This window comes from Pantherophis guttatus, chromosome 1, assembly GCF_059756535.1.
Source record: "Pantherophis guttatus breed Tessera chromosome 1, ASM5975653v1, whole genome shotgun sequence".
NCBI lineage: Eukaryota > Metazoa > Chordata > Lepidosauria > Squamata > Colubridae > Pantherophis > Pantherophis guttatus.
Genome location: NC_142063.1, coordinates 46236575 through 46251542, shown reverse-complemented (window position 1 = coordinate 46251542; position 14968 = coordinate 46236575). Strand labels below are relative to the sequence as shown.

Sequence of the window (14968 nt, the reverse complement as noted above, 5' to 3'; positions counted from 1 at the left end):
ACTCTGAATGTTGATTTTAAAAATTTGTCAGCAATTAGTTTTGTACTGATGGAGCAGCAAGACTGGACAATACAAGTCCAGTTGACTAGTTTAATTATTATTATAATTCATCACATAGCCAGGTATTTATCTTGGATTTGGCATTTTTATCCAACTATCGAGTCTTTCCAAAGGACCTGGGATAAGCAGATGTTGGTGTAATTTGCAAAGCTGCCTTTTGCAATTGACTGATGGTGATTTTGTCAAAGCCAATGGTGTTCAAATGGTTTTTCAGTGTCTAAACTGCCCTAACTCCCAGCAACTTCTTTCAATTCATTGTTTAAAACTGAATCGCAACACTGAAATGTATGAAGCTTTGCATATTAATAGCATGTTATCTATCTGTCATGCTAAATATACAGAGAAATAGATCTATAATTTAGGCTTATAGGTGTGTTGCTTTTTTAAAAACTCTATGATTTAACCTATAGGATTGTTTTCTTTTTTCATTTCCCTGTTTCCTTTTAAAAATATTTCTTAATTGTAATGTTTCTGAAATGTAATAAGATAGAATAGCATTTAAAAAAGGATTTGTTCACCAGTTGATTAGGTTCTTAAAATATTCATTTACAACATGATGGTTCAAACATGACAAATGCAATTTCAAAGATATTAACTTATCTTTTGATCATTAACAAATAATACCTTTTCAAATCCCCCAACATTGTATTGCCTGAAGGTGTCTTTCTGTTGCAATTATTCTGATGCCTGGCTACCAATGCCTTATTTTTATTCTCAGGCATGAGAAGGCATTCATTTCACAGCAGTTTAGAGATCAACCTGACTGCCTGCCATATGCAAAATGACAGGGAAAGTTGAAATATTCCCTCCACCAGATTCAGAAAGCAATTTTGTGGCATGCATCTTTAAGTACTTAATTGACTTCTCATTGCCTGATTTTCAGCCCTTCATATGTTCTAGTTATTTATTTACCAGTACCTGTCCCTGTTCCAACAAACTAGTGTATTCAGATGATGTGTTTCAACTGATATTTTCATATGAACTGGAAGGAACTAGATAATTACCTGTGAAGGGCTTTGTAACATTATCATCTGTACTAGGAAGGATTGCATTCAATATAGAGCATGTACAGTAGTACCTTGGTACTCATCATTAATTGGTTCTGGGAGGTGCAATGAGTACCAAACAAATTTTTCTATTAAGGAATAATGTAGTGAGTCAAGGAAGCCAACACCTACAAGTTCTAGTTTGTGCATTGAGTACTAAACAAATAATGAGTACCAGAACAAAATGTTCATGTCACTAGGAGCCCTGGTGGCGCAGCAGACTAAAGCACTGTTATTAACATCAGCTGCCTGCAATTACTGCAAGTTCAAATCTCACCAGGCTCAAGGTTGACTCAGCCTTCCATCCTTTCTATGGTAGGTAAAATGAGGACCCGGATTGTGGGGGCAATAAACTGACTTTGTATAAATATACAAAAGTATAAAGGCTATTGCTTAACGCATTGTAAGCCGCCCTGAGTCTCCGGAGAAGGGCGGCATATAAATCAAATTAAAAAAAAATGAGTTGAGTACCAAATTCGAGTTTGGTTTCAAAGCAATTGAGTACCAAGGTACCACTGTATTTTATATAGCAAAGAATCTAAATTCAGTATCTCTATCTGTCTGTCTATCTATCTATCTATCTATCTATCTATCTATCTATCTATCTTTAGTTAAATAAGGTAGATAAATAAGGTAGATAAAGTATGAATAGTATAGCTTCTGGAATTCTTTCCAATATTAACAGTAGCCATAGGAATTTTCTGGAAATGTCATTGTTTTTCCTGTTTATAAAAAAGAAAGGCATTGTCTATGATATGATCTTAATGACAGGGAATTGCAAATTAATTTTTTGATGCATTGTTATATTGCCGTTTATTGTTGATCTTTGTATGTTACCTAGTGTCATTTGAGTGAAGTAGCATAGAAGTTCTCATAATCAAAAATTATAAACATCTACACAAATTACTGTGTATGCTCCAGAATAAAATTAATATGTGAAATAAGTTCCCCAAAAGAAGCCACTGTAGCACATCACCATATCGTATAAAACCATGTTGGATCAAATAACAGATAAGAGAAAAATACATGTAATGCAATAATGTTTGTTGAATTAATTGTAATGTTAAATCAATAGAAATATAAAGGATAAGTGGTAGTGGCCTTTCATGGTATTTATTAATTAGATATTCCAGTTGCATATTCCATCACTTTTTATATTTTTGAGTATTTAATTTATCATATTGTGACAACTGTTTATAAACAGTTATTATTTTGTAAAGACCATGTTAATATATTGAGAGCCAATTTGGCTTATTTAATGCATAAAGTAATGGCCCAGAGACCATGAGTATGGTTAGATTAACCTTCCTCAACCAGAACCACTTCAGATGTGCAACTCCCAGAATTATTTAGGCTAGAAATCGTTATTATCCAATACATTATTTTTTATATATTTATTTGTATCCCACCTTTTATTATTACTTTACTTTACTTTATTTTATTATTTTTAGAAATACTCAAGGCAGAGAACTTATCCAATATATCTTCCACCCCCTATTTTCCACATAGATAAACCTGCAAGTGCTTCAATGGCCCACTAAAAGGATGCAAATGACCAGCTGTCAGCAAGAATATAAATCCTTCTATTCCCCACTATCCTGTCAGTGCTGAAGAAGCTTCTTAGATGAGAAACGAAATGTCTTCAAAGAAAAACCAGAAAGTCCAGTTGCCTCTTGGGGAAAAAAAGCATAACAACCATGACCTGGATGACTGAGAATCTCCATAGATATTTTCCTCATAACAACCCTGTCTGGAAGATTAAGGATGGCTAGGTTAGACACTAAACTACATTCCAAATATACCCCATAAAACTTTATAGAACATTCCAGTGGAGAAAAATACTCAGAGAAAAATCTGTAATGTAGATCAACTTGAAATATTTTCCTGTGTAAATACAATACAATACAATCTGAAAAAAAAAATGAAGTAACTAATGGATAGAAAATTTCAGAAACTGTGCTTGGAATTTATAAACTTCAGCCTGAATTTCTTAATCTATAGACTGCATAAAGTTTTTTAACATTACTTGAAGCTTGAATGACCAGAGGACATAATTCAAGCTGAATGACTATTGATTAAGAAAATTAATCCTGAAGTTCCTGAAAAGCAAGTCTCATGTATTCAGTGGACTTTTTGAAAGTAGTAAGTTGTCTCTGCAATTACTGTTAATAAATTCTGAACTAACTCTGATGTAAATCCTACTATCGTAAATAGAGCTTACTCCCAGGTAAACAATATTAATTCGGGTTGATTGTGACTAAATTAATACATCAAGATATCAATCTATGGTTGTCATTTAACATCTTCAAACACCAACAACTGCTTATCCCATATCCTTGGGAAGGATTTGATAGGCGGATAAAAATGCCAAATCCATACTAAACATCTGGATGACTGCAACAAATCATAAATAAGGCAGTAGCAATAGGGTTACAATATAAGTGAACAAGAATGAGGAAATAGGGAAGAGGGTCCCAGGTAGTGGTGGGTTGCTCCCGGTTCTGTCCGGTTCTTTAGAACCGGTAGTAAAAATGGCAGGAGGCTCTGCCTACCCGGCTGGACATTATAATTGACAATCTGTGCATGTGCAGAAGCGTGCGCGCATGTGCTCCTGTTGCAAACCGGTAGTAAAGGTAAGTAGAACCCAACCCTGGTCCCAGGGTCTGGGGGAAGGGCTGCATGGAATGTAGAAGCAGTTATAAAATTTTTCAATTCATACATAAAAGACAAATTACAGAGTTAATTGGAGACACAGCTTCAGAAAAGGAAACATACATCTGAAGCTCAAACAAGCTAATCTACACTACAGTAATAATATATTCAACTAGACTTATATAATTGTCATAATTGATTTAGTATAACATGCTTTTATCTGTACATATTTGGAGTATTTAATCCCCCCAGTAAATTATACTATCCATTTGGCGCTTAGGAACACTTAACAATAATAAATAGATTCCCTTTTCTTATGAAGAATATATGGGGGAAGAGCCGATGTATTCCAGCATGAATAAACAGATGAAATAACATGAGTCACATTAAGACCTAGTTTGTTCAACATGGCAAGCAATGTTATAGTTTGATTTGTATTTTGTAATCTGCAATTTGTGATTTAGTATGTTGGCATCTAGCCAATTAAAGTTTATTTATCAGACCGGCAAACCATGTCATTACCTGCTATATTAATGTGTATGGATTGCACTGCATTCAGTATGTGATGACTGCAGCTGGACTATCTGCCATTCTTTCATCAGACCTACACTTTATTATGATAGTCTAATAAACTAATGAGATAAGAGTTTTATGACAGCAATTGTCATAAAAGGCAGGCAAGAAAATAAATGTGACTAAACTGGTTAGCAAAAGGACAATGCGGGAGGACAAAAGATGACTGAGAATCATGCTGGACTAGGATCTGGAACTGCTGAAGGCTTGTTTGTTCCCACTCTACTTGGGCCGAAGAATAGTAGAGCTGCCTGAATACCGTAAAGTAGTAGAGAAAGGAAATGGTAATCTGCACCAAAGGTCCATATTCTGGAAGAAGATTGAGGATAATCGGGTGAAATCCAGTAGGTTCTGACAGGTTTTGGACCTGTACCTGTTTCCGGTAGCGGAAAGTTTGAAAGAGAACCGGCAGTGGAAATTTTGAGTAGTTCAGAGAACCAGCAAATACCATCTCTGGCTGGCCCCAGAGTGGGGCGGGAATGGGGATTTTGCAATATCCTTCCCCCAGGAGTGAGGAGGGAATGGGGATTTTGCAGTATCCTTCCCCTGGAGTGGGGTGGGAATGGAGATTTTAGAGTATCCTTCCCCTGCCACGCTCACCAAGCCACACCCACAGAACCTGTAGTAAAAAAAAATTGGATTTCACCACTGAGGATAATGGTCTGCCATTCTGAGATATTGCCAACCAAGTGTAATTAATGTCTTAACTCTACAGGAGATAGAAAGGAGAGTTAGAAATAGTTGTCTGCTATAGAGTCATAATGGTGACTTTGGAGGAAAAGGATTAAATTGGCAATACTGGTACAGATAGCAATAAATCACTCCTGGATTCCTATTCCTTTATGGCTGAAACAAAAGAGTGGATGAGGGAAAATACTGGTTTAACTGTCTGATTATACTATTTGTTTGTTTGTTTGCTTGTATGTTTGTTTATTTAATTCTGCCTTTATTATGGCAAACATATAATTAATCATTCGTACTTAAAGACCAAACCAACATGTTCCTTTCTCGGTGTGATTCAACTAGGTGGTTTTGGGCCAGTCACTCTCTCTTAGCCCAACCCACCTCAGAGGGTTATCTGAGCGCCTGGCCCCCAAAAAAGCAGGAGGCAGGACTATTAGCTATGTTTGCTGTCTTAAATTATTTATCCTGTTTTTATTATTTATAAAAAATATAAGGCAGGATAAAACAATAATACTTTTTTAAAAATCCAAATCTGACTCAGTTTGCTGGTTTGCATAATGTATTTAACCTCAGCAGCGTATGGAAAAGTAACAAATTATGATTTTTGGTAGCAAAGAAGGAAGAATTTACGTTTTATCTCTACAATAGTAGCCAAGCAGCACAATCTACTGATAAATTCTACTGGAAACCTACAGCAATGTGTGAGAACCACCCAGAAGCAAAATTATCTCTTCAGGCATAGTTTATTTACTTAATAATTTCCATATATTTCAGCAGGGTTTTCTCCGGTTAATAATTTCCTCAGCACATTTTTCATAGAAGTATTTCGCCATTAATATTGGCTTTTTATACAGCAAAGAAAAAGTATTTCTGACCCTTCGTGTTCAAGCAACACTGACGCAGTTACATTGCTTCATCATATAATGCACTGGAGGGGGGGATTCCTTTTGTGGGTGAGCTGGAGCAGGAAACAAAATCATTTCAGTGAAGCACTAATAGATGGTCATTCGATTGTTAGGGAGAAAAGCCACATTATTAGCTAATAGTACAAAAGTACTCCTCCAGAAAATGGACAACCAAATAACTATTACATAATTTTCCACATGCACATGTAAAATACCTGTTTTGGACATAAGCAAAAAGATAGTTCAGCATTATATGCATGAGCAACAGTAAATTTTTAGAACAAGTTTTTGGAACTTTGATAAGAGAAAAATATGTTCTCAAGCCTTTCCTTGAACTGGCAAGGAAGCTACTCATGATCTTCACATAGTCTGAAGTAATTATAATTATTTGGAAGAAGTCATCCAAGGTTTGCTGCTGTTTTAGAGTCCAAACTTAGATACATTGCCAAATATAATTTCCCTTTTTAAAAAATCTGCACATCTTTTTTTTACTTTGAATAAAAATTTAAACAACTTATAAATTAAGCACAGCTGTACTAGGAATAGAGCCTCTTACGTGATCAGAACATTCAGAAAAATATAGTCCCTTAGTGAACTGGTATGTTCACAATTTGGTTCTGAACAATATATTTTTCTTCCAGGAAACCTGGTGAAACCAGTGAAAAATTAAAACAATTGAAAATAAAAATACAGTTTAAAAAAATCAGTGTATTGTTTGCGCTATTGAAATTATTACAAAGCATATGTGCAGGAAAGCAACTCTTTAAAATACATGTTCAGCAAATGACAGAATTACATCTGTTGCTACTATGATTTGTTTTGATTTTTACTCCTATAAATAAATGTTCCCCAAATATGTGTGCAAGTGCAATCACAACTATCATCTCAAATCCCAGGACAGGTGCAATCAGCTTTTAAAAAAACTAAACCTTACTGAGCTTCTGTTGAAATTTGGACCACATACATTATTTTGAATATGCATTGAGAAATCAGATTTAGCGTAGCTAGTTAGTGTTCCTTAATCTTATGTGATCTTATCCATAGTGGTAATCTTAAAAATGTTCATAATATAGTAAAGTATGAAGTAATTCATGTATTGGAATACCTAAGAGATAAACTATTCCTATATATAAAAGAGCTGTAAAAGAGCTAGTTTGGTTTACTGGTAAAGTTTCGAAAAGTGAAGTCTAGCCACACCTTAGGAACAGAGCCAACTGGGTGAGTTGGCTTCACTTATTGGCCACATAGTCCCAGAGGTGCTTTTCAAAAGGCTAATGGTGGAAAGAATATAAATATAAGAATATAAATCCTTCCATTCCCCACCATTCAGTCAGAACCTAAGAAGCTTGTTGGATGAGAAGCAAAATGTTTTCAAGGAAAGAAAGTCCAGTTGCCTTTTGAAAAAAATCTTTGGGACAAACATGACCTGGTTGATTGAGAATCTCCAGATACATTATTGACCACATGATTAATAACCACAGTGATTCACTTAATGACCACGATAAAAATGATCATAAAAGTCATGTGATGACTGCTTTATAACTGCACCAATTTAGAATGAATATTCTGGTCCAATTGTGGTCTTAAGTCCAGGACTACCTGTATGTTTTAATATAATGCCTGCAGGTAGACATTGGGTAATTGGGATGAAGAAGTCCATCACTAACCAACACGGTTATAAAACGTGTCACCTGGCATTTCCATTTGAGGTCATTAGGCAAATCCTGTTTTTATTATGATGTCACATGATCACCATGTGAGACCTCCTGCTGGTTTCCCCATTGACTTTGCTTGCCAGAAACCAACAATAAGTTGCAAATGGCAATCACATGACTGCAGGACACATCATGTAGTCGTGATTGCATGTAGCGTCATAATTGCAAGCTAGTTGCCAAGCAATAGTACTTAAACTTATATACTGCTTCACAGTGCTTTATAGCCCTCTCTAAGGAGTTTAGAGAGTCAGCATATTGCTCCCAACAATCTGGCTCCTCATTTTAGTGAAAGATGGAAAACTGAGTCAACTTGAGCCTGTCAGGATCAAACTCCAGACTCTGGGCAGAGTTAGCCTGCATTCTAACCACTGCATTCCCAGGCCAAGGACCCGTATTGTGATCACGTGACCCCCAGAGATGCCACGACAGGTGCAACTTTGAGGACCGACTGTAAATTGCCTCATTCAGAACTGTCACAACCTAAAACTGTTGCTGAATGAGTGGCTGTTAATCAAGGACTATCTGTATGCAGAACATATGTCACTGAATACAGCACATCTAGTTTTTTAATACGCTACCTTTTTCAAGGTCAAACCACTAGTCAATTTAATGGCTGTGGCTGCTACTTGAGGCATTAGATAGAGGTTTTGCCATTCTGCTTCCTGAGGTCTTTAACTGGGAAGACTGGGGACTAAGCTAGGAACTTATATACTCTCTTATTAAGCCATCCTTATTACTAGCCTGGGTATATTTTTTCTTGAATTTCAGATGCATGTCTTTTCCTATGCTGAAAAAAGAAGAGGAATGATATAAAATAAGCATAATAAAATTATGTTAGAGTTGCTAAACTGACCTGTAAGTGTGGATTTTTTTTCTGCTGACTTCTTATTGAGCTATCATTATGCAGCAGTGGGCTGCTGTGAGACTATTAAGGAAATGAGCCTGGAATAGATAATGAAAAGATAATGGCCTCTTTTTGAGTAAATATTTTCAAGTATGTCATTAAGTTACATGCATACTATCCATAATGGCCAATATCCAAATAATTATTTTATGTGTGCCTGACTTCTTGTGCCTAAAATAACTTTTTAAAAAATCTGTAAAGTTGAGCATTAAACTTGACATGCCATCTATGTTGTTTCAAAAAGCTGTTTTTGAAAATTATCTCTATTTTAAGAACAGGCTGCCTAGAGTGTAAGTGGGTATATTCAAGAAGTATAAGCACAAAGTTCTCTTAAGCAGGCGTAATAGCTGTGTTTGGTTTAGATTCTAGTTAAGATCTCCAGGCAATCAATTCCCTGGCCTGGAAGTAAGAAAGGGGGAAAGTATAAAGCAAAGCCAATAAGGAATTATTCCCCCTGAATCAGACCCAGGGTTCGGAATGTAAGATTATTCCATAAAAAATTTTTTTTGAGAGAGTAGCTGATGCTTTCCTGGTCCCACAAGCATTTTTACTTGTTTTTCTTTCATTTTTAGAAAACAGAACAGTAGAAGCTAACTTTTCCCAGTTTCTCTAGTGTCTTAGCTAAACAGCGTTGCCATTACAGTGAAAATCTTCACAGTTTTTAAAGCTTTTAATCACACTTTAGAAAAAGTTTGGAACGGAAGACCAAAGTATCTAAACACTCATGAGCAAAATAAAATAAAATAATTCTATGGAATCCACTGATAATTCAAAGCTCAGGTGTCTTTAAACCGCAAGAAGTATTGTCCAGTTATTGTAATATGAGCCATTGTAACATGTTTTAATACTAATTTCAGGTTGGATTGTTAGAAGAATTGACTCCTGAGAAAAAAAAAGTTTGGGCAGAAAAGGGTCCATTTTCAGCTGCTGCTGTGGTAGTTTTAAAAAGAAAGCAATGCCAGTCTAGGTTTAGAAGGGATATTGTGATACATAAATCCTCAGTCGAATGACAGAACTTCCTCTGAAATTGATGACAGTGTTAACAGTGACCATCTCCAGGTCCAACACCATGTCACGCGGCCCCTTCAGAGGACGGGTCATCACAAGAGTGGCACTGATAGGTCCAGTTTGCTGCATGGAGAAAGCCAAGGAAAAATGTTGAAGTACTTCAAGCATAGGATGTGGCCAAAAGCTGTCTTCTTAAATATATGTAACAAAATCATGACTTTGTTATGGAAGATTTATTTTTGTTGGTGTCTCAAGGCTGTGACCAGAATCACTATAAAGAACACTTATAGCAGATCTGTGCCAAACCAGAATGTGGTGTTGGTGCTGAGCTAGAATGTATTGGTTGGGGGAGAGGCTGAGGTCTGCATCTGAACTGAGTCCTGCACCAACAGTTTGCACTGAAACCAAGTTGTCATTTCACTTCTATGGATCTAGTGTTGGATAAATACTGTGTGAATGCAAAGAGCTATTGCCCACTGACTGCTGCTTTTTCTGGTTCCTTTTTTTGATTGACTTTATTTATTGACTGCTACTAATGTTCTGCAAGAGTTGGAGTAGCAAATAGGATGGATATTGTGCAGAAGGAACAGATTGGGGAAATAGCTCAAAAGAAAAGAAGCCGAGGTCAAAAAACATAGGAAGGGAGGATCATATTTATTTAATAACTGATTATTTAAACAACTGATTTTTCACCTGATTTGGTTCACAGTAGCTGCAAACAAACTTGAAACAATAGAGCCAATCTTGGCTTCTAGAGATTGTATAAATTTCAAAGAAATAGGTGTCTGAATTGTTCCCCTTGCTTCTTCCTTCTTTCCACTGATGGAAGTGTTTGAGAAGGTGGAAATTGCTTTGTCAAATGCCACTTAAAATTGCATCCCCATCTAGCCTTCATAATCTTCTTGGAGAGAAGACTTTAATTCACTGTGCCAAGTTCTGGAGTGAATTAAAGCTCTCTCTTCTGCCTCATTGCCTATTCTACAGTGCTCAAAAATAAAATGATTATATTGAGTAAGGTGGGAATTCCATCTAATTAACACCATTTTTCCAGTTAGCATATATAGCCCCCAGAAAAAGTCACAAACAGGTTGTTGTGGAGATAACATCCATGTGATCTCCAGTACTTGCTAAGTAAAGACAACACTGCCTGTGAATGTCTGAAACTGTCTTTTTCTTTATCTCAGGTAATGGCACTCACCTAGTGTTCTTTATAATATGAATATTTTTGTGATTTTATTGTTTAAACAGTAACCTTAAAATAATACATATTATTTTGAAAAGAAGACAATGAAAATGTAAATCTCGCTCACCCGCATATAGAATTCTCTGCCTTCATTTCCTGATTTAATCTGAAAGATGTAATAAGCACCAGGGTAGCGAGAGGTTGCCTGCATCTGAAATACATCGGCGGGCACAGTACGTCCTGATACATCCATGTCTCTGTACAAGATGGTGAATGGCTGGTCTCTACAGCTAGGGTTTTCAGTTGGACATATACAGTGACTGGTAGAACAAAAAGAAAAATACTATTATTATTGACTATGGTTCCATAGCTAGCCAAATGTTTAGATTGCACTTGACATTTTTGTCCATCTATCAACCTGCTGATTTGTTTTAATATGATTTTAATAAAGCTTAACAAATTTATCATGGTGCATTATGGTGAACTGTTATGTTAGCTATAATTTCATACCTGTTATTATTTTTGCTGTTATAATCAAATTAATATAAGCCAATAAGAATGCTACTTTCTTTATTGCTGAACAGCAAACACATGAGTGCTATTTTTATGCTGAGATAGTTAAATCTTAATGTATCTGTTTGGATGTTTTAATATTTTATTTTGTATTTTATTGATCTACACATTTTGCAAACGGCCCAAAGATTTGTTGTTGTTGTTGGTTGTTGTTATTAGAGTATTGTGTTACATTATCCAGGAGACCACAATGCTATTGCAGAGTAATAGTTTGGCTACCAATTTACCAGCTCTGTTGTGAGACATGCTTGTGTGCTTCCCATGATGCACCACAAGAAGGCGAGCTGGCTTCATACCAGAAAGAAAGACAAACAGCTTCTGAGCATCACTTAAGGCTCCCTCCCCTCTCTTGCAAACGGCTCACAACCAGAAAGATTCAGAATCTGACTGCCTGCACAAAGCACCAACTCATTTCTCCATAGAAGTGGTACCTATTTATCTACTCACATATAACATGCTTTCAAACTGCTAGGTGGACAGAAGCTGAGGCAAGTGATGGAAGTTCACCCCGCCACAAAGTGCTAGTACTTGAACCGCTAAAGCAAAGCGTCATTAAGCTACTAAACTACCGTGCCTCTCAAAGGCTTGGTCAGTGGATGATGTGAAAATATAAAGAATATGAAGAGTAAAATATTTCAGAACATAAAAGAATAGTTTTCATTTCAAAAATAAGATGACGATCCTTGTTATAATGTAATATACATGATAGAAAAAAATGAAAGTAAAAAAGCATATCAGGTTTATTCCATAATTTTTTAAATTTGGTACGCATAAATTATTTGAGCATAAATTATTGTCAAAATATTTATAGTTTGAATTCATAAATCTAAATTCAGGCATGGCATAAATCATTTTTAAAATGTTATTTTCCATTTCTTTTGTTTCTCTGGGTGTTTAATTATGTATTTGACATTGCACTTTTAACACTGAAAAGAGATCAGAGATGACAGAAGGGCCTTTAACGGAGGATGGGTGATAAGCAATGTATTACTAACATACTTATGACATATCTATAATTAAAAACTCAATTTTAAAGACAACTGTATATATTACAGGAGAACATGATTATGATAAATGCTCTTATTATTTCATAAGCACTTCTACTTCAAGAAGTGTAAACAGTTGAGTATTCTGCCATCTGGTGACCCGATAAAGAACTATTTTATAAGTTTTTTATCATTGAACATTTCCATTCGGAGAGGATAAAACTTGAAGGAATGAGTTTAGGACAAAACTATGGAAAATTGCAAACCGTGCTAACAAGTATTTCGTATATTTGAAAATGCTAGTTTAGAAAGACATGCATATCATAAAAACTACATTTTTAGCTATTGGCTATTTCATATGTTACACAGCTAGAAACTGGATTTGAAAATGACTATGCACTCAACAAGTGGCAATCCAACTCTTGATACCTTTAGGAAATAAATATTTTCAGTCATTGGTCAATTTCATATTAAGTTCATCTCTCAAAAATAATGGGAGAATGCATTCTAAAATCAAGATTGAACAGGGCTAGCATCCGAAAATAGCAAGTGCAATTTGAAAAGTAACTAAGCACTATATAATGTGCTTCTTGGAGAATATGATTTCCCTAATTTTTTCTATTAATAAATTACTCACTTTTCATTGATCCGGATATAAGGATCCTCGCATCTTACTGGGTCTAGGCACTTGAATCCTCCTTGGACATTAAAACATGTTTGCTGCACATTACAAGTGTGATTCCCAACCTCACATTCATTAACATCTAAAATGAAGAAAAAAACCAGAAAATATGGCATTGTAATAAATGAGTTAGTACACATTGTTCGTTCATAATAAAAACAATTTTTTTAAAAAAACCTTGTAGGTCTGAGCCCATAGGATGAAAGACTGGGGTCTCCCACTTCTGGGTCTACATATTCTCGCCCTGCCTTCCTGGCTTTGAATAGCAGCCTGGTGGTTTGGGCTGCCAGTTCATACCCTGCAGTGCTTTACTTGGCAATCTCCCTTTAACACCTTCATTCTTTAAGACTGCACCCATTCAGTATTGGAAATAAACAACTATAATGCAACATTCAGATCACAATGATTTATTTGCTTATTCTTTGCATTGAGCAAGACTATAAATTGCAGTAGAAAAGTTGTAAGATTCCTGGTTAAAACATATCTATGAAATAAAACAGAGTCTTGAAATAGGTCTTTCCCTACTTCACGTGGATTATCCCTTTTCCTGGAAACCAATAAATTAATTCCATGGGAAACTGTAGAATCTCACTGATTTCTGGCTTGGTCTAGAAACTTCTCTTGAATAAGTTTCCTTCCATGATGTCCCAAATTTCCCAAAAGCCTCAAATTTCATGAATCCAGCAAAGAGGCAGCAACTAATGTAATTCCTTTGTATATGATAAAAAGTCTGGCTGAATCTTATAGTTTGTAGTCTGAATGTCTGCCATAAAGACTGGGATGTTTTAAGTGACTAAGTTTGAGGCTGCAATTTGCAACAGTCCTATCTGATAGTCCCCTTCCATAATATGACATTTAGCAATAGCACTTAGACTTATATACCACTTCACAGTGCTTTTACAGCCATCTCTAAGCAGTTTACAGAGTCAGCATATTGCCCTCAAACAATCTGGGTCCTCATTTTACCGACCTCGGAAGGATGGAAGGCTGAGTCAACCTTGAGACAGTGAGATTCGAACTGCCAAATTGCAGTCAGCTGGCAGTCAGCAGAAGTAGCCTGCAGTACTGCATTCTAACCATTGCACTACTGCGGCTCTTTAGTATATTTAAGAGAGTCTTTTCCAAACCATTGCCCAATGTTCGGTGGTCTTGGGGTATATTGGATTTTAATTCCTGCTTTCAGTTAGCAATGATAGCAATATCATCTGATATAAATCTAAAACAACTGTGGACAGTAACAGATAGGGATGCTGGAAATGGACCATGAAAATCTGGATTTGAATCTCATCACTACAAAGCTTACTGGGCATCCTTAGGGAGTTTATGTACCCACAACTTCATCCATCTGATGTGACTATTGGGAGACTAAAATGAAATTACGCATTGAAGTCTAGAGATCTTCAAAGGGCTGTGAGATGTGATGAGGAAATATAAAACAGGTTTCCATTATGCATAATATTGGACAGTGAAGCTTTCTGATGTGTGAGAACAATAATTGAATAATGATCAGAACAGCAGATTTTATAATAGAGGAAATGAGATTTATTAATAGGAAGATTTAAAAAATGCTTTCTCTGAGTTTGTTTAAAAAGTAAGGCAGAAGAGAGATCTCAGATTAACACTTAACTGCATTCATGTATGCGGAAAGCGGAAGCTGGCCCTGAGACCTGACCAGATGCAAGGCATTGCGAGATGAGGCAAGGTGAGACCGGCGGAGGAGCCTGGAAGAACCAGCAACCTGAACACTGCTAGCTAATTGGTGTAAAGATAGTTCATCCCTGCGGTGCACCAAGGATAGGCGCACAAGCGCCGATTGGAATGAACTAGCAATCTAGGCTGTCAGGACTGCATTGTGTCTAGTATGTGTAGACTTCCCTGACATACACTAAATAAATAAAGCAATCTCTTAAATAAGGAGCTAGAAGAGGGATAAAGACAGAAGATAGACTTTAACTTTTTATCTACTACCTGTTGCCCACTTGTGGTCAGTAGGACAT

The 14968-nt window shown here is 36.1% G+C and overlaps 1 protein-coding gene across 1 annotated transcript in view; it reads right to left on the bottom strand.

The window, feature by feature from the left end:
* Nucleotides 1-5739: 5739 nt before the first annotated feature.
* The window catches only part of FBLN5 (fibulin 5), a 50281-nt gene continuing 41052 nt past the window's right edge, over nucleotides 5740-14968 (bottom strand). The window contains exons 9-11 of the mRNA XM_034418347.3: nucleotides 12927-13053; nucleotides 10858-11050; nucleotides 5740-9670 (exon numbers count right to left, since the gene is read on the bottom strand). Coding sequence (XP_034274238.1) covers nucleotides 9509-9670; nucleotides 10858-11050; nucleotides 12927-13053 — 482 coding nt within the window. The 3' untranslated portion in view covers nucleotides 5740-9508. The remainder of the gene's footprint in view (nucleotides 9671-10857; nucleotides 11051-12926; nucleotides 13054-14968) is intronic.